This window comes from Anoplolepis gracilipes, chromosome 14 (genome assembly GCF_047496725.1).
Source record: "Anoplolepis gracilipes chromosome 14, ASM4749672v1, whole genome shotgun sequence".
Lineage (NCBI taxonomy): Eukaryota > Metazoa > Arthropoda > Insecta > Hymenoptera > Formicidae > Anoplolepis > Anoplolepis gracilipes.
In genome coordinates, this window is record NC_132983.1 from 5294101 (window position 1) to 5315505 (window position 21405).

General features: G+C 36.1%; 2 protein-coding genes across 7 annotated transcripts in view; one reads left to right on the forward strand and one right to left on the reverse strand.

The window, feature by feature from the left end:
• The window catches only part of Spg (dedicator of cytokinesis spg), a 48528-nt gene that overhangs the window by 19152 nt on the left and 7971 nt on the right, over nt 1–21405 (reverse strand). For all 6 annotated transcript variants that reach the window (XM_072906535.1, XM_072906533.1, XM_072906536.1 and 3 more), the window contains one exon: nt 20774–20922. In XM_072906535.1, coding sequence (XP_072762636.1) covers nt 20774–20922 — 149 coding nt within the window. The remainder of the gene's footprint in view (nt 1–20773; nt 20923–21405) is intronic.
• On the forward strand, nt 1747–20608 carry Inx3 (innexin 3). Its single transcript, XM_072906546.1, has 5 exons — nt 1747–2356; nt 13856–14029; nt 16272–16693; nt 16894–17289; nt 17568–20608. Exons 2-5 carry the CDS (start codon nt 13867–13869, stop codon nt 17772–17774), a joined length of 1188 nt encoding a protein of 395 aa, XP_072762647.1. The 5' UTR covers nt 1747–2356; nt 13856–13866; the 3' UTR covers nt 17775–20608.

Genomic DNA, 21405 nt, shown 5'->3' on the forward strand with positions numbered 1-21405 from the left:
TTGGCGACCGCGAGCGAGCGAAAACGGTATTTTTTTATTGGCCCGTCCACTTGACATTCCGCCGATTTGACATTCGTCCCCGAAAATTCCCAGAGAAAAGGGAGATTCGTCAAGGTAGATCGCAGAAATGGAAAATGCACGATTGTAAAAATAAAAAAGGCAACTTGGATAATGCGCTCCAAGTTGCGTATATAGTTATAATAACGCGAATCTATCTTAAGCGTCTAATAATTTTAATTCATTAAGATGGCACATTTTTTTATCATTCGCTAAGACTTCAACTGTAAATTTCTTAAATCATTTTTTTTTTTTCATAATACGACACTTCAAGCTTTCCACTTGACACATCTGCAATAACAATATGATCAAGCAAATTATTTTTTAAATTTATTACTCTGGTCTTTGTTTAAAGGGATCGGAAGAAGATGTATAAATTTTTTGAAACTTTTTTGACACTTTTACTTATTATTAATAAACGCGTCAGATAATTGATTTTTTTTTTAATATACCAAAAATAACAAAGGATTAAGTATTATATTATAAATAGACCGAATATTATACGCGAAAGAGATAAAATGATGTGTAATTTTGAATTTTACTTATGTAAATATATACTAGGATGTTTTTTTTTTTCCCTCTTTCTTTCAGATAGAAGAAAGCAACGCAGAAACTCTAATGTTGACGAGTTAATTCGCGCTTCGCTGAATTTTTCAGTAGCGAAAGAGAAAGAGAGAGGGAAGGAAGCGCAGCAGGACGGATTATTTCGGAGCGGTAGGAAGGCGATTATCGAGCGAGTGCATCTCCTCGCTAGTTGCATTTTCCGCGATTTATGTTAACGTATATCATTCGTAACAACTCTACTTGCATAATACATGCAAATTCTAGTGCTTCCAAATTCGTTTCAATAACACCATCCACCTGCTACTATACATTTACCGTCACATTTTCAACATAAAAATATAAAAAAACTTTGAGATGCCATACGTAAAACGTAGAAACATGAGTATGAGACATTTACATCTTCATAGTTTCTGCAAAATTGCATTTATCCGTTTAGAGATGAATCATGTCGAATTATTATTCAATCAATCTTCATAATTAAATAATGTTGCATATTTAATATGATGTAATTAATATTGCAATATATAAGTAATTTATATACATAATGCATTACATTATATATCTAATATTATATATTGCACATTTAATATAATATTTATAATTTATATATATTTTATACAATATATAAATATATATATATATATATATATATATATATATATATATATATATAAATTTTAATATATAATATTAATTTTATATATTTAATATTGTACACTCTTCAGTCGCAGCAAGATCGACTAATTAAATAATATTGTATATTTAATATGATGTAATTAATATTACAATATTCAAGTAATTTATATATAAAATGTTTATATTATATATCTAATATTATATATTGCACATTTAATATAATATTTATAATTTATATATATTTTATACAATATATAAATATAAATATATATATATATATATATATAAATTTTAATATATAATATTAATTTTATATATTTAATATTGCATACTCTTCGCAGCAGGATCGACTCGTTATCATTCACAAAATTGTTGGGTGTCAAAAAAGATGCTCCGACGCGGAAATTGGCGAGCGAATTCGCCCTACGCACCTGGCAACCTCTTCCACCTCTCCGTACCTCACCGCCAGACCGTCAGACTCGCGGACGGGCAAGAATGGTGGGGCCCCGAGCGAGTCCCTAGTCCCTCGCCGCTCGAGTCAGTCGCTCGCCGGGCCCAGTCGGAGTTCTACGTGTTGCGTGTATCGTCGAGGATCGCGTATTCGCGTCATAAACGAGAGAAAGGGGGAAAGAGAGAGAGAGAGAGAGAGAGAGAGAGAGAGAGAGAGAGAGAAAGAGGGACGCGTCGTTCGGGAGATCGCTCCGTTTGTATATTGTGCGAGTGTGTCTCTCTCTCTCTTTCTCGTCCAAATTCCAGTGCGCCCGTCCTTGAAGAGGAAAAATAAAAAAAAAAAAAAAAAAAGAAGAAAGAAAGAAATAAAGAGCAGGAAACAAAGAAGAAGCGATCGCTCGCGACGAGAGCGATCTCACTCTTCTCGAGCGAGAAGAGGCTGACCGCCGATCTCTTTAACCCAATCGGCTCGTCATTCCTACGCGCAGCCACTTGGAGGACCCACGCTGGGCACAAGGCCCGAATCGAGCCGAGAGACGCACAGTGCGCAGGTGGTGGTTGCAGCGTCAACAGCGCGGCAGGAACGAGTCTCGAGACTTCTCCCTTCCAAGGACACGGAATCGACGTTCATCCTCCACGAGCAGAGAAGGTATTTGTGAAAAAGCGGATTGTCGTGCGACAGGTGGTTTCCGCGGCGCGCGATTGATATAGAATAATGAAAAAAAATAAATAAATATAAACCGAGGGAAGATTAAATTTAAGTAAACGTTAAGCGACTTCTGGGAAAGTGTGTGGAATCCCCGCACGTGCTTTCTGGAATTTCACATGGGACGAAAAGGATCGCGTGCGATCGCCGCCGCGTGAATTTCTCCCATGGATCAGATAGATGCGAATTAATAATAGACCAATGACACGGTGGTGTATCGAATTTGGCTATCAAAGTCCCTTTTATCCACGAGATAATTTCGCAGATCACGCTTACGTCACGAGCCTCGTGTTTATTCACGACGATCGAAACGCGAGGATTGATACGGAAATACGTTTCTATTTGAATTGCCTGAAATTATGTCGGCTTTTTCGCTGCTATTTGTACCCGTTAAAATTTGCCGAGCATTCGCCAGGAGTACTGACTAATTCGCGTCTATCTGAATGTGCGCGGCGTGGTACATCGCACTTCAATCAACAGTTTCTACGAATGCGATCGCTACAGCGTGAACTCGAGAGAGAGAGAGAGAAAGAGAGAGAGAGAGAAACGTGCTTAATCGACCTCAATTGGCAAAGCAGTCGGCTTAGGCTAGAAAAGATTGAAATGGTCGTTCAAGCCAGTCGACAAGCTGATCAAAAGTCTCGAATAACTCCTCTTTCATACCATAAATTCCTGTTACCTTCGTGAAGTACACTGACTGTAAGTTACAAAATATGTTCATTACTGACTCGTGTTTAATCAACGGTAAATCGTTGCGATTCCCCCGTCTTTCATTAATCGAGAGATATAAAATTGCGTATATTAAAAAATATATAAAATATCTTTTACACGCTCAATTTTACTTTTAATTTACTAATCATTTTTAATGATGCAAATTATTTTTTCATACGCGCTATTTAATTGGAGGAAGTAAAAATCAGTTATAACATGCGGAGACAAAATTTTACGAACTCATTTATTAACATTATATAGAAATATTTATCTCTCTGCACAAGTTAGCATTTTTTTTTTTTTTTTTTTTTTTTACGTCGAGTTCTCTCGAGTTCGAAAACGACGTTTTCACCAAGAACGCAGAGCAGGCCAGATTTTCAAGATGCCTTTGTTTTGGCTTCCTCTAGAGAAGGAACTATGCAGTCCCTTTTAGAAAATCAGCAGGTCTGAAAGCCGTCCCTAAATGGTACGCATTCCGACTCCAACTTTGACATAGAAGAGAGAAAGCGCCAACGGTTTTTTCCGAACCTTTCTTGAACCTCGGCTACCTGTGTTCCGCTCGAGCGAGAAAATGGCTCGTGCTCGGGCGATTAACATAAAAAAAAAAAAAAAAAAATCAATGACACACTATCGACAGTTGGATTCGCGTCGCGCGAATGGACATGTCATATAAATGTAATAAAAAAAAAAAAAAAAGATAAGAAACTTTGGATAACAAGCCACAATAGGTACATATGAAAGTCTGACACTGCGAAATACAAACTAAAAACATTAAATGGTTAATATTGAAAATAAAAAATATATATCGAGTGATTGTCCGAATATCGCAGGGCAAAATTCACTTTTTCATTATTATTAAAATCGATAATGATATATATATATATATATATATATATATATATTAATATAAAACGTTTACCTATCGTTGTTTCTCTATACTGTTCTTTTATCTTTAGTTTCATGACGTGTTACTCTGCGTGACATATCCAGAATTTCCTCATCCATTTTCTTATTTTTTTTTTTTTTTGATAACTCGGTCTGGTACGGTTAGATAAGAGCGAAGAGATATAAAGGACCGAGCATCCTGCGTCTTGATACATACAAAGAGATCCAGACACGTACATACATACGTAGAGCACATTATCTCGCCGCCTCCGCGTGTTTTATGCGGAGGATGTTAGAATGATCCGCCTATCTGGACACGCTTTGCGTTAGAAGCGACCGTGTAAATACCATAAAGGAGTGGGCGTCCCACGGAGAAAGGAATAATATCTTGCAAGTGGCGGAAAACCGGTATCACTGCGAGAGGCTTAGCCTTTTTTTCACGCGTTATATAACGATAATAAATAAAAACAATAACCGAGTGATAAAATAATGGAGAGACTTGCGCATTAATTATATCGATGCATTTTAGCGAGTCAAACTTTTTCTTTTTTTTTCAACCTGCTCCTAACAGTGTAAAATAATTAATGCGGGGTTAATGTTGTCACGCAATTTATTAGCTATACTATATAACATGAGCGGAGAAAGAAAATTAAATTTGCCAGAACGATGGTTGTTGGTACAACTGGCCGTGAGAAAACAATGGTCTGCCGATCTTTCAACACTTGCACATACTTGAGAGGCCGCTTCTATCGTCGATTTCTCGACATCTGCGGTCTAAAGATTACCTCTACGGTCGATTTCTCAACAGCCGTCACTTCCAAGGCCCTTGAAAGAACGTAATTATTAAGAACCATTCTTTCTGCGTCGCGAATCAAGATGAATATTGCCTTTCCTATATTGACTCTATTGATAATTGGTCGGTAATTAATTGATAAAATGTTTCCACAACAATACAAAAATGTACATTGAAATTGGAAAGTAATTCAATAATAAATCAACTCGCGGATGAAATTAATTTTTAATACGAAACAAAATGATAAAAAGAGAGATGGAATTAAAATAAAATAAATTCACGTATAAATTATTACGACATTCAATCTACTAATTTAATTAAAATACTGCATGACGCTATAATTGTTGCTCTTACAGTTAGGCTTTACATAAGTGTGTTATCTATTTTTCGTACATAGTATGCGTTATAAAGGCGAGATAATAGTCAAACGACTGTCAACACCGTCTCATCATCATTATTATATCTCATTATTATAGCTGTCATCTCACTTCCCACGATCTTACGACGCGTAAGGCAAACTATTAACGTCCTCCTTGAAATATCATCATTCATTTTTCCTATTTTTCCCTCGCACGCCGACGTGTTCGTGTCTATCGAGCGTATCGTAAAAGCGCGTAGTGCTTACATTATACGACGGAATATTGACATGATAACATCTACCGAGGTATAAAATAACGTTCCAAGTTCTCGAGCATGTTGCATTAGGCGCATATATATATGCAAAGTATTTCGCGAAACACGCTGATGTTTGAGATCTAATGGTTTCGTATGAAAATACACGGTAAGATCAGAAAATTGATGACATAATAATTAAAAAAATGCTATAAAATTAATTTTCATAGGAGAAATATAAAAAGAATGTTATCACACACTTTGTTTCATAATTTAATCTGCTGGTAACACATTAAATGAAATTATTTCATACTTTATATCGTGTTATACAAAGGGAAATATCTCTCCATGTTTACCGGAGGGTCAATGTATCGTAATAAAAGATGGAACGTCGCGTAAGTATTCGTTACGTAATACGAAACTGGGGGAAGAACAATTCGGCTGCGTGATAATTAACATAATTTCTACGGCCTCGTTTTCCATTCGTCGTAGTAACTCGCGCAATTATCGCGATATAATACAACTTCTGTCATCTTCGTCGTCACGTGACGGGCCGCGAGAAGAGAAAAAGGCGCGCTCGCGAAAAATCCGCGGAAAACTCTGCTCGCGTGCGAAACGGAAAATATATGTATAATATTTCGCGAGTTATCGCCTTTCACTCCACGCATTCGCGAGACGAAGCAAATAAAGTACCCTTCACTCACATTGCACGAGCGCTATCGTCCGATGCGATCGCGACTGAATACACCGCGATTTATAACATCGACCTGCTCGTTCATTATCCGAAAATTAATAAGATAAATACGCTATTGTATTTGCTCACACGCGCCACATATGGCAACTTTGAGCGATTTTTACGAGCCTGGGAATTTTGAAAGCTTAGCGTTTCAAAAAAAAAAAAAAAAAAAAAACCTCAGTAAAGCCAAGGACGCGCTCGCAAGATACGAGCAAGTGCATTTGAATTCTTCTGAAATATTTAGAAATGAGAAAATATGGATATCGATTCGTTTATGAAAATTTCATCAAAAGTTCTCTTTGTCGAGACGGAATACATGTATATTTAAAGTTGATGACATACGCTCTGAATAAAAAGCGATCCCGGTGAAAATTAAAATATCTATAAAAAAATGTTTGCTGTATATTAACTATTGAATTTTTTTTATTACATTATTTAATTATCTGTGACTTTTAAAAATTATATAGTTATTAATTGTTGTTGAACGCAAGTTTTATAGCGTACGATCTTTGAAATAAATTAATTGGCGTAAAATTGAATAGATCGCGTTTGTAGAACGAACCAGAACAATTTTACACTCGGAAACTTGAATACAATACTTTGAGTCAAGTCGTTTCGAAAGAAGATTATTGAAAATTTTGTACCAAGCCAACCATTATTCATTCTATCAATGCTGTAGTCACTATCAGACTTCAAAGCAGATGAAATGAGCGTGCTACGCGGAATACGCGTAAGACATAACTGTAAATCTCCTTCCCGTTCTCGCCAGCGAGCAACTCGTCGTTTCGAGCGAACGAAAGAAAAGCTGTTTCCGCGCATGTCACGTGTGTTTCTTGTGCACGACACGGGACAAAAAAAAGGCTCGTGTATTTAATTCAACGTGTTTGAGCCGTCGCGGTCCGGTAATTGAACGGTTGCACGCAAAAACGTAAACGTCATGCTATTCCGAATTTTTTTTTTCGATAATTTAACAGGAGAATCTGATGTAATAATTTGTAAAATAGATATCATACCGCGTGTTTTTATTTAATTACGACTGTCCTCAAATTACAAATTCGCGCTGAAGGTTAATATAGAAAGAATTAGAAAATCACGTATATATACTTGTCTTTTTAAATATTCTTTACAAAAAATCAGATTTAAATACAAATATATAAATATTTAGTTTCTTTTCGCGATTCATCAAAGGCTAAATTGCTTTTATAATTAGTATAATGTAGAAAATATATCATGTATCGACAAGCAATAGGTATATCTGGCTATGTAGCAAGATGATTGCAAGTTGATTTATGAAAGCGCATTTTTGCAGAAAGTATTTCATGTGCGAGTGCAAAGGAATTATAATCATCACTCGCTCGTTACTCGGAGAATTCTTAATAAAGCATTGACCAAGTATGCTTTGCACGCAATTCCGACGTAATATGAAGGAATCGCGCACAACGTTCATATATCCCACGAATATCGTTTCATTCGCACAAGTTAATAACGATACGTCAAATTTTTGCAGTAAAATTTTCGCTGAAAATAATCAGTGACAAAATCTTGCAATTTTTTCACGATTAAATAGCCTGATCGTAAATTGAGCCGCGGAATACGTCGTTAAAATAATTCTTACATAATCATTCAATCATAAATTGTATTTTTTTTTACATCATCAATTTAGAAAAATATAAAACTTTTTATTGTGCTATATTAATATTTCCATTACGTTTTGTTTTTTCTTCCTCTTTATAACACTGTAATAAAATATTTTCTCTTTTCTCGAAATATTATTATATTCGAATTTATTAATATAATTTATCATATTCGAATTATGCATATAAGAGACACACGGAGCGTCACATAACAAGCTTGATTTGACACATATCCAATACATGCGGTCAGCTGATACTTTCGCGGAATCGCCGCACCTGAATAACTGTCAAAGCGGTATGACCGCGTTAGTAGCCATGTACAATTACCCGGATCACGATTATCAAACTCTTATCTTGATTACACGGCGAATGACTGTTGATACAATCATTTACAGGTGCGTTGCGCTAATTTGCTTATTGTCGATGGTGACCGTTTATCCATAGTGTTATTAATTCGTACATGCGACCTAAAACTTTATCGCTCCGCGAAATATTTGAAAATCATATTAATTCAATATATATTTCGCACGCGAAATTGTAAACTTTGACAAAACGCTTTCATATTGATTAATTATTGTGCAAAAAAAAAAAAAAAAAAAAAAAAAAAGAGGTGTTTAAAGAGATGGCGAGTGTTTGAAAATTACATTCAATTTTCAATCAAAGAGGAAAAGAAAAGTAATTATACTTAAATATTTTACGCTCTCCTTTTCCACTTTAACTTGTAGAAAATTCCAATCGTATTCGGGAAAAGAATGTGATTCATATTGCAGAGAAAAGTTTTCTTGCTCGAGTTCTGAGAAGCCTTTCTTGACGCACGCTTTCTCAGCGAAACATTATTCAATGTAAATGCAAAGCTAAGACGTCATTTTCATTTTCTATTACGACAATGTAATATGAAAAAAAAATTTACGCTGCTTTAAATACAAATTCATTGTAAGACGTTTTATAATAAATTTGTATTTCAATATCTCATTTTCATTATGACTATAACATTGTTGCGACACAAGCGTGCAATAATATCGAGCTATCATTAACGAGACATTAAGACTGCGATAATATGTAATAAATGTATTATTGCATAATGTGAAATTCGAATTGATATCATTGAACCAATATTGAATCGATTCACGTCACAGATCCGATGACAATTGAATCTCATGTACAGTAAACTGGTCCATATTTCCGACGCGAATGATTCCTATCAGTAGCAACGCTCGGAATACATACATAAATCATGGTCGTTTAAACGTTTCATGATCTCTACATTAGCAATTCCGTTATTAGTCCGCACATACGTAAATCTCGTTACTACCGCGCTTCGACCTACAAATCGCTCCAGTTCCTACATCACGCGGCGTAAACCATCGCCCGTAAATCTCACTCTATTACCTGTTAACCACTGAATCGACAGAATTCTAATATGTATATCTCGTTTTGTAAAGTTAAAGGATTTACAGGTTTTTTTTTTTTTCGATTTTCTCGAAGAGAAATCTTCCAATATTTGATCGCTTGCTTATTATACATTCGCCTATTATTAAATGCTCGTAAATATTTTAACGTCGAGTATCTTGCATCTCATTAAATTTTATTACGTGAAAGAATAATTTCTAAATCACATTTTTAATAACTCTTGCAGAATACAACTAGAAACTACACTTTTAGAAACGTCAAAATTAATATTAAAAGACATTCAGAAATAACGAGAAAGAGCAACTATCAAACAACCATAAAATATGTATAAAACAGCAACTATGAAATCAAAATCAAGATCGAGAATTCCTATTTGATATTTGATATTCCAAAAATTGTATTAATCAAATATGAAGCATGCATACATATTTATGTAACATTATTTTTTTCATGCGATAAAAATGATAAAAAATACATGTGTTTAAAGAGAGAGAGAGATAGGACGAATCTCCTTATTCATACGCTATTTTACACCTGTTTCTTTCCTCGCTTCGCACTCAAAAAATACGGACGATGCGGGCTCCCGGTGTCCCGGATGCATCTCTCGGACAAAGAGCATCCGTCGAGCTCTGCATTTTTTTCTCGATCGTGTATTAGCGACTTCTCGGGTCTTTATCGGACCGGAGGCTGCAGCCCCGCGATCTCAAACCTGTTTTCTGCATCCGTAACCCGATATGGACAATTCGTACAAGATCGAGCCGCGGCAGCGATCGTGAGAAGAAAGCTGCCTTCGCAAACCACTGTCCTTTTCGCGAATTCACGAGGCTCTTTTTTTTTTTCATTTATTTCCAACATTTGATATTTGACGTTTAACGCGGTTCCACATCGTCAGCTGAATCATTTATACGGACATTAATATGTGATGATGTAATTTTTTATAATTATTATAACAAAGCACAATTATTGCATTTTGCTTCGAACTGAATAATATTTTTTTTTCGTAGGAATCCGTTTAATAATCAAAATTTTTGTCACGAATAGAAGCGAGAAACGGCAACGACGACAAAATTCCGCTTCGCACTCACAACGGGTTTATTGTCGCGACCAATAGGACATAAACCTTTTTTTACCTTGGAACGTACGATTGCGTAACGTCATAAAATCGTGTTCCAACTAGAGAGACGCATAATCGAAATGGTTTACGACCAGTTACACTTGGACGGTATATGTATTTATCATATGATTCCATAAGGTAAAACATAGCGCGCAGTAGAAAATAGAAGTTGTTAATAATCTATAAATTTTTCTGAGAGGAAGAACGTGAGATGAAAGACGTAAGGAAATTATGTAACCGCTAATAATTGCTAATTCTTTTTAATTTACATGGCAAAGTAGTTTGCTTAGAATTGCATAATTCTGAAAAATATCCTCGGCCAATATTGTTTCAAATTGAATGTCGCGTATTCGAGAAAGACGATTAATCAAGCCGAAAGGGTATCGGCCTCTCTCGTCGCCGTCGTCGTCCTCGTCGTCGTCGCCGTCGCCGTCATCGTTCACTCACGCAATTGCATCTCACTCTTCTACACCCGAGAAACCAGCAGCAGCCAACTGGTTTAACTTGCTCGGTTCCTATGCCAGGAGCGTTTCAAGATGCGTAGTAAAGGAATGATGAAGACACTCGAATTTTTGAATATCTTGAAGAAATATCATATTTGCAAAACGTTACTTTATTTTTTTCTCACAAAGTCTCTTTCATCTCACCAACATTTGCAATTCATATTTTACTGGTGGATTTATTGAAACTTCACACGTGTCTACGGAATTAGCATTTTTTCGCAGGCAACAAATAATAATTGTAATGATAAACGGAACAGTCTGGTTAACAAAAGAATTTTCCGAAAATAAGTAAAGAAAAAAAAAAAAAAAACAAGTAAGGAATTTCGGTTGAAATAAAATCTCCATAAAATTACCTGAAAATTATCTAAAAATTTTACTGCTTGTTGGAGAAAAAACATTTTGGAAATAACTATTGTCTGCATTAGCACCCTCTCTTTCTTTTTTATTTTCTGTTATACCAGTAATTGCGCCAAACACTCTATATTACACGACACACGTGAGTTTCGGCCTCGTATAAATCGACCACTCGTACAGCGGCACGCGTCCCCCGCTTGTCTTCAATTAATTAAGTAATAAAATTCCATCGACACACGGCCGCGGCCAACCGGAATACGAGCTCGTAATTCACCCTTGAATTTTGTACCAAGTTGAAAAAAATAATCGCTGGAAAAAATGTGTTTCTTTTGTAAAGAAAATCAAAATATCGCGACATGTAAATGACAAGATTTTATCCTTAATTTTTTAAACTTTTGAGTATACAAAATTATAAAGATTAAGTAGCCAAGTATGCGTGAAATAATTATTCCAAAAACTATAGATTTTTAATTTAAGGCTATATATATTTTGTTATTTTTAAATAATTGTATAATCTGTTTTATTTAATTATTCACGATTTTAATTCCTAATTAACTATGTAATATCAGATGCGTTTATTATTACCGTTATTATTGCTTTTTTTATCTGTCTCTTTGTATGATATAATAATCACGCAAATACAATACTTTCTGTAACAACAGAATAATGAGTAAATTCTGGAGATCCGCGTAGATTAACGCAAATAGGTCAAGCTTCAAACATTTACGCATTTAATTATTATCACGCTTACGATTACACCGAAAAGCACAAAGAGATATATGCAGGCACAAAGTCACAATATCTCGAGAATGAAACACAAAAAATATTTCCACGCGTGCTTTTATCTTGTTTCTTCAAGGTGACGATAAAAAAAGCATGATTTGAAACTCTTTTATTGTCCCTTTATTTAAAAAGTGGAAGTATAACTGACAGATAATAGCAACATGATAATATCGTGTATCCTGTAAATATGTGAACTCGAAGAGATTAAAAGATAAAATAGCGTGCGAAATAAAATTTCGTCAAATGTAAAAAGTTGAAAAACTATAGACGGACTTTTAACATCGAGGGACATTTCCTGTTGGCGTTGTAATTTTCGGAAAATCTCTGCGTTCAGGTTCTCCGAGCACGTATCGGTGCTCGTCGAGACTCGACGACGACGACGAGGACGAGGACGACGAAACTGAGGGGATTCCGGTCGCGTCGGCTTTGTTTCCCAACGAGAACAATTTACGGGTCGAGATGTACGTGGGCTTTCTTCTCTCTATATATCGATCTCCCGGTACACATCTGCCATTTCCGGCTGCGCGTGATGTTGGGTACACATCGGAAAAGGGCCGGATACTCTTCTCGCCGAGGTTTATTACATAGAATCTCGAAAGGACCGAGGAAATATCCCGCCAATTGTCATTCCGCTGCGCGAGATTTTGCTGAATAAAAGCGCGGTGAAACGCTTTCGCTTTTATTCGCTAACGAGGACGTCTCGAAAAATAAAAATGAGAATGTTGGAACAAAGCGAGCGACATCTTTTCTCTTATTAAAAATCAAATGAGTCGTTTCGTAGAAGTAAAAAATTAATTGCTTCATTTTAAATCTCTCTCTCTCTCTCTCTCTCTCCCTCTGAAATTTTTACAGCATCTTAAAAATTCGAAATTTTCCAGCACAATTATTTTAAATAAAAATATTTCGTAAAGTATATACGGGAATTACGCGCAAGGCTTCTCAATTCTATATTAATTAATTTCAAAATTACTATTCTAATCCATTATACATTTGAGATTCAAAGTTTAACTTTCGCGAAATTCAATTAATTTCACAAATCAACGCAATCGAAGACCGTCGTCGAGAAAATCAAAGATAAGATTGATGATCGACTCTGACGGAATGTAGTTTACTACTGGAGTCTATGCTGAATTAATCACAAACTAATCTAGATACGACATGTATATACAATCGAAGAACTAACTCAAAGCACAACCTCCGATAGCCCCTCCCTCTCTCTCTCTCGCTCTCAGAAGCGTTCGTGCGACTGAATCATTACAAATTACTGACTTGTACGATAAGAATGCTAATGCTTCCCTTCGTTGTCGTTTGATTCAATAAAGCAGCGCTTCTAATCGCGATCCGTCAGCTGCGGGGCGTTCATTACGCGTACGGCAACGCTAATCTGATGGTTCGTTAAACGAAGACAGTATCGTTCGTAAATCTTGTTGACGGACCGTTTAACCGTCATCTATCGCGTAAAAATCTAAGTAAAAAAAAAAAAAAAAAAAAAAAAAACTGATTAGACGAGGCCAAAAACTGTCAGGTTTTACTCTTAGAATTTATAAAAGTATTATAAAAGTAACTGTCTAACATGACTCGAGGACAAAATTCTATTTAGATAAAAACTTCTTTAAATGGCTCGATAATCTTATGTTTTAATAGCTGGCGCTATAAAAAAGACATTTTCTAAGGAAAAAAATATGCAAAAATAAGGGAAACCAGTAAACGATAATTGGTTTATGTCTAATCAAAACTCGGAGTATTATTCTTTGAAATACAATAACTGTTCTTTTTTTCCCAGTATATTGATAGGCTCAAAAAATGTTTACGTTATCGTTGCCAGTTATTATTGATTGACGAATTATCGAGAGAGACGATAACAAAATAGAAATACTTAAACGTGTTTTTCTTCTTCTCTTTTGCAGATTAATAAAAAATGGCGGTATTCGGCTTAGTCTCGGCAGTCGCCGGGTTTGTCAAAGTGCGATTTCTGATTGATAAGGCCATTATCGACAACATGGTTTTCAGGATGCATTACAGGTTAACATCGGCCATTCTGTTTCTCTGTTGCGTCATCATCACCGCCAACAACTTGATAGGTAAACATTATTTTTTTATTCAATGTCGACATGTGTTCTGTTGGAGAATTTTGCCGAAAGAGATTCTTCAAAAGTCTTCTACGAACGCGATTGAAAAAAAAAAACAAAAAAAAAAAAAAAAATCTCTTGCCTCAATCGCTAACCGTCGACAGTAAAGTCTTCAAGAGCGAAGTGAATACGTTCGTTATTGCATACTACTTGAAAAGCAATTAATATATTTTAATTATAATACTTGAAGATAACGAAAGAGGCATTCTCAAGTACAGAGAGCGTGGTTAAAAATAGATCACGCAACGGCAGGAATCATTTGATCTATTGGGCGTGTTGGATATTGCTGGGTTAAGGATCAATTGCATAAGTCGGTGCAATCGGTTTCGATGCAGGGGCCTCGAACAGAAGCGAGACGACAGTGCATTCCTCGGAGTCGCACGCTTATATCGTAAACAAAGTTTTCAAACGTCTAATCCTATAAATTTTTAGCGCTCTTTTATCGTGACACACGATAGATTTAATGGCGCGGCTGATTAGAAAAAGCGGCGTTCGCACCTTGTAATCATAACACGCTGCTCGGTACATGTGCTTGTTTCTCGACTACGATTGTCGAACGAATCGAGGTCGTTCTTGCACGCTACGATGATTAATGAGTGGATCTTGGACTGCGTAGGGTGAAGCAGTAATTATGTAATAAAAGATCATATGTAATAGCAAGAGAATGCTAGCGTTTACGTTTTTTTCGTTGAAATTGTCATTAAGTTTACCTTGCAAGATTTATCTTTCATCTCACGTCGGTAAAAAACTTATGCATTAATTAAACAACACTGTGTAGGAATTAATTAAAATTCATTGGAATAGAGCACACAGGAGTAACAATTTATTTTATTCGTAAACTTAGGCGCCTAATTTTTCAAGAATCTTAAAAAATTAAAGACGTAACGAAAGACAGAAAGTTTGAGAATTTCTAAAAGGTAGTAATTTTAGATGAATTTTTTAGAAGCTTTCCCGGGCGATCAAAAATATTAATAATTTAGTTGTGACTTCGGTATAATATGTATCAACTTGATCGCGCTACTGAATCGTTGCATAATTTAATTGCCGATAATCGACATGTGAAACATCTGGTACACAGATGAAGCGCGAGTATGTAGCACGCACATGTGATATCCGTCAGTTTCATCGCAAGAAAAATCTCGGAGAACGTAAATGTTAGATGTATTCATTTTAATGACATTTTCATTTTTTCTCTTCTATTTTTCCACGAAACATTAACGTATATTCTCATTCGCAATTTTAATCTCTTTATAAAACGGTAAAAAAATTTTTTTTGTGTTTCTACGAGCCATAAAAGATGTAAAAATCTTATGATATCATCCCCTAGACCGAAAGATAAAATACCGACTTTTTTATATACGTATATCAAAAATAATATTTCCACAAATGTTCTTATAAAATTTAGAGAGAAATATTAACGTACGCTCCTCATAATTTCTTTACAATTTGAATCTTCCATCAACTAATTGCATTACTTTAAATATAAATAAATTCAAAAGAACAGAAATATAAAAAGTACAAGTAAATATTCCTAACGAGACACGTGTACCATCTAGATTTGTCCAAAAGTAACGTAGAACGTGTCGCGAATTTTATATCAACATCGGAAGGAACATTTTCATTGCGTTTTATTAAGACACCGTGAAAATGAGAACGATACTCGATTCTCAGAGTTTCAAGTGTCATTGTCTAGAACGACAGCGCAGCATTCGCGAAACGATTCGTTTGCGACGTGACACGTGAAAAGTTATCTTCAGCGCGATAACATCCTCTTCGATGTTCGTTAATGGCACGGAATTAACACATATTACACACGGTAATTCCGCGAGATTATTGCGGTAAGAACGCGAGAGAATCATGAATATTATGTGCACGAGGAAGGTATATGTACGACATGTTCTTGAAAATCACCGCCTATCTTTTCTAACTGTCGAAATAAATTGAAAGAAAAAGCAATCGTTTTTTTTTTTTTAAATCTCAGAATAATTAATTTCGATCCAAATATTTTTAACTCAATAACGTCGTAAAACGATATTTCGATTATTCTGTATCTCTGAGCGTCGTATCTATCTATCTCGTTTCTTACGTAACTTTGATAGGAGCAAAGATCTGTAACTAGAGTCAATAAATGTCAATAGATGTGACAGAAAAATAATCGATTTCACGGTCCAATTGTCTGCGTATTTTCGTACAGGCGACCCTATCAACTGTATATCGGAACTTCCTGGTGCTAACCATGTGATCAACACTTACTGCTGGATCACGTATACATTCACGCTGCCAGGAAACACCGCGAAACCCTCCAGCCATGTAGCCCATCCAGGTCTGGGTGGCGATTATGGCGACAAGAGGTATCACTCGTACTATCAGTGGGTGCCGTTCATGCTGTTCTTCCAAGGCGTGCTCTTCTACATACCCCACTGGATATGGAAGCAATGGGAGGAGGGTAAGATCAGAATAATATCCGAGGGCATGAGAGGTGCGATGATCGACACCAAGCAGGAGCGGCAGGCCAAGACCGAAAGAGTGGTCCAGTATCTCATCGAAACTCTGCATTTACATAACAGTTATGCCGCTGGATACTTTTTCTGTGAGGTTCTCAACTTTGTCAACACCGTAAGTATATAGCAAAGTTCTCCAGTAGTAAGTATTAGGATACTTGAAAGATATCGAAGCGTAAATTAAACTTTGATCTTGAATATACGTCCAATTTTTCATTGATGGAATAATATTTTATATATATATATATTTTTTTTAATTGCATAGATGAGTAGAAAAAAACCTCGTTGTATGAAACTAATATTGTTTCGTTTCAGATCGGCAATATATTCTTCGTGGACACCTTCCTGGGCGGCGCTTTCCTTACGTATGGCACGGAAGTACTCAAGTTCAGCAACATGAATCAAGAACAGCGTAGCGATCCGATGATCGAGGTGTTCCCGCGGGTGACCAAGTGCACCTTCCATAAATTTGGTGCTTCTGGTTCAATACAGAAGCTGGACGCACTCTGCATACTAGCGCTTAATATTCTCAATGAGAAGATCTACATCTTGCTATGGTTCTGGTTTATTATCCTGGCGGTCATGTCCGGTCTGGCTATGCTGTACAGCATGGCCATAGTGTTAATGCCCAGCACGCGCGAAACAATTCTCAAAAGACGTTTCAAGTTTGGCTCATCGGCTACGGTTAGCGCGCTCATCCGAAAAACTCAGGTGAAATATTTTTCCGATTGTTCTAAACTGTCGATAATACATACATAAGTTTAATTCGTTATAGAAAAGCAAAAAGATAAAATAATTTCAAAAATATGCGATAATATTCATAAGTAATTTATAATTGCAATAATTCATTTAGAAATTTAACACAAACTCTCGAATAAAAGTTGAGGTAATATAACTGTCGGCTCTGTGCAATATTTGCAAGAAGTTTTAATGGAAAATTATAATTTTCGCAACGTTTCACTCCGAAATCTAAGGGAAAAAATTTTCAGGTCGGCGACTTCCTAATGCTTCATCTGCTAGCCCAAAACATGAGTCTCACAATGTTCAACGAGGTGCTAGACGAGTTCTGCCGCCGTTTGCAGTTTGGTAGCGGCAGCGGTGCGTCACCGACGTCAGTCCCGTCAGCGCCTAGCACTCTCGAGATGTCACCGATATACCCGGAGATCGAGAAATACGCCAAGGACACCGAGATCTAAAATACGAGATGAGGCTCCGTCAACTCGGCTTTTTTCTCCACCGCCTCTCCCACTTCTTTGACTTCTATTCGTATTGTGATAATACCGAGGGCGGTACCTGTGTGCACCGCCGTTGTCTCGGTGCCAATAAAGAGATATGTTCGTGCCTCCTCGCCGTCGGGTATCCTACCACGTGTACGCGCTCGTAAAATGGACGCTCTCCTCGACGTCTCTTTCCGTTGTCCATCGAGACTCGTGTCCGATGGTCGTCTTACTATCGACGATCGTAAACTCGAAGCAATGTTAAGGAGCCTCTGGTTCTTTTGTCGACGGAAACTTGATTCATTACCGCGCGCTTGTAAAGTGCGAGTCGGTTCTTAACATTTATGCTTGACGAATCTTCCGATCTGAGTTGAGGATTATACTGTGACATATGCTCTTTGATCCTCTCTTTCTTTTTATCCAATTATATTTTTCACAAAATTATTGCGCGAATGATTTCGGACTAAAGTTTTATTTGTAAAAGTTTCATTCATGTGTAAAATCGCAGCTTCCTGTTTGTTTGTCGACGCATCTGTTCAGTGATATTATGAGGTTTTTATTTAACGCTGTTACATATTTATTGCTGTTACATGCTCGTATAAACTGAGCTTGGAAAAACAGCGCGAAGTAATGTAAACATTTTTATTCGTCTAACAGTCGTTACGAGAGATTTTCATTTACCGCAAAACCAAAGTTAAAACACATCAAGTCGCGTCAATCAACATTTTTTGCTCATTATTTTTTTTAACGAAATTTGCATTATCTCTATTTTCATAGAAATATATTCACTTGAATAAGAATGATGAAGATCGTAGTGAAGCATTAGAACGAATATTGCATCGCGACACGTTGATCAGAAGAGCAAAGGGAAGGTACTTTACACCGACCGCGGTGGCACGAACTGACATTAGATTATCAAATATATAATGTAGACAATAACGCGCGATGTTGTCGCGGATCGATAAGACGTTTGCACGTGTGACTTTATAATCGTTAAGTCGCAACAGGTGCCTTAAGCGAGAAACTTTCTTCGTTGTAAGAGATCGAATCACTATAATTGTTGATCGTTCATTCCAGATCAGTGCCAATATATTTTGATGATGGTAACTTAAGGAAAGTATAACACATGTGGAATTAATAACGTATTTTTTAACTCTTATTTCGCGTCACGAATGTAACATTTCTCTTACTGTGTATAAATCACGAAGTGAAAAAAAAGCGATGAAATTACTATTATATATATAATATTACCATATATTATTTTTATCCGATACTTGTTTTTACGATACGTAATAAAACGTTCCATCGATCGCTTATAGGGACGATATATATATATATATTTTTTTTTTTTTTTTCACGAAATAACACAGGAGAGTGTGTTATTCATCACGTGATGAGAAATGTGCGTTATTGTTATCGATCTCGTCACATCGCATAGAAATTTAAAAACACCGTAGAATAGATATTCCGCTCAACAACGAATTTTTCAAACAATTATATCTCATGTAAATTGTTACACACGAGCGATCATCCGAAAGTTTTTTTTTAGAAAACAATTCATTAATGTTAAAGCGAATTTACGCGAACCCCGTGTCACAAACATTATTGTGAAAGTATCAGCTGACATTACATATAAAGTGCACTGCCTAGTAATCTAACAGAGACATAAAATAATACTACATCTATAGTCTAGTTAGGCGGAAGGAAAGGGCGTTCGCGTATCTCATTCTCTTTTTCCAATTTTGTTTATAAGTATTTTCGCGTTTCTGTAATAATTGTAACGCGAAACTACAGAATAATTTTGATTAGAAAAAAGATAGGAAATAATACGACATTCGTACGAGTGACCGCATTCATTATTATAGAGGATCGTCACTTAATTAAGCAAGTGATTCTTAAAATATCGGTTGTATGTGAATATAACATTAATGTTCTTAATGTTATGTTAATGTAATTAATATTCTTAATCCGTAAAAAATTAAGATTAATTAGAAAATAATTTTGTATCAAATTAAAGATAAAAAAGAGATCGATTTTTTTAAGACATTTGCTACATAATTTGAGAAATTCGAATAAATTAGGTAGGCAAGTTTCTAGAGTATAAAATGTACGTAAATGGGATTCCTCTATTGCATAACTCACCATGTGAAAAAGATCTTCATATGTCATTCTTAATGATATAATTAAGTATTTCATTAACCTTAATTGGGATCGCTTCAATTCGCTCGCGAAAAAGCGTCATTATATATCCGCGATATTATAATCGACGCGTCTATCTCGTACGTAGACACTTTACTTCTCGCAATTAATTATTATGTGTACACAATAATTCTCCTTCCTGTTAGCGCAAAGACAATAGAAACTTTCCCTCAGATACGTCTCTTCTCCCCCTCCGCGTCTGCGAGGACGATGTGTAAACGCTGCCGACAATAGCTATGTATAACGACAATAGTGTTAAACGCTACGATCCTTCCCCTTTACAGTATCCATTAGATTGCCAATAATTGCGCACAGAGTGATATCTTAAGGTAGACATTTAAGATGATCGAAAGAGAGGGAGAGAAAGAGAGCGAGAGAAAGAGAAAGAGAGAACGAGGAATCAATTATAGGTTTAATAGTTGTTCGCAATGTGCCTTCTATATTGTAGAATACGTGATTAGTGTATCAGCGTATTATTTAGAAAGAGTGAGACACCTTTCCCGTCTCGCGTTCAATACGAGAGGAAGACTGCCAATATGTGCAACGTCGTTATAGCAATTAAAATACCAGATAGAAAAATGATAGAAAATAAACGAGATTCTTTCCAATGACAACGCCCATCGACTTTCATACGCGTGAACTTAATCTGACTACCCTTTTTTTTTTCACATAAAGTCATTATGAACGAGACGACTTACGACGAGGACGATCTCGTCCTTGCGTGCTGCGAATTTAATGTAAGATATGTATTTTTTTTTTTTTCTTTTTGTTTGACTTACCGATTCCCCCAATCCACTTTATTGATTATCCGTAGTTTCAGCTCCCGTGTCTGATCCGTGGTGAGGGTGCCAGCCAAAAGTTGCCGTCGCCATTCCAGCAGTTCTCGCATCACTTTACGCAACGCGTTGAATTTATACTCCTCGCGCTCCTGCGACAGACAGCAAAGATAGATGGGACGATTAAAAAAGTTTTACGCATAGTCTTAAAAGTAAGGAAAGAAATTTGCATGTAACATCAATTCCCTTTGTTTTATATAACTTTACGCAATGGGAAAAACAAAGTATTATTACTGAGAATATTAATTATTGAGAAAATTGTATAATTAAGAAAGTTTATTCTTTCTCGGGCAACCTTCATCAACTTCAAGATGTATACATAAATCTCGGAAATAATGAGAAGAACTTTCAATGAATAGTAGAGAATAAACGAAAAAAAAATGAAGAAGGAAAACATCGCAATTTTCTCTTCATCGACTGCAATTTTTAATAACGGAAAATATCTTTTTCTCTTTAATCGAAGTGCACAAAGGCGGAGATACTTTCGCAGTTAGAGACGGACGGGCGGGCGGGCAGGGGGGAAGGGGGGAGAGAGGCAGAGGAAGAGAAAACGTGAAACTCGGAAAGAAATATAC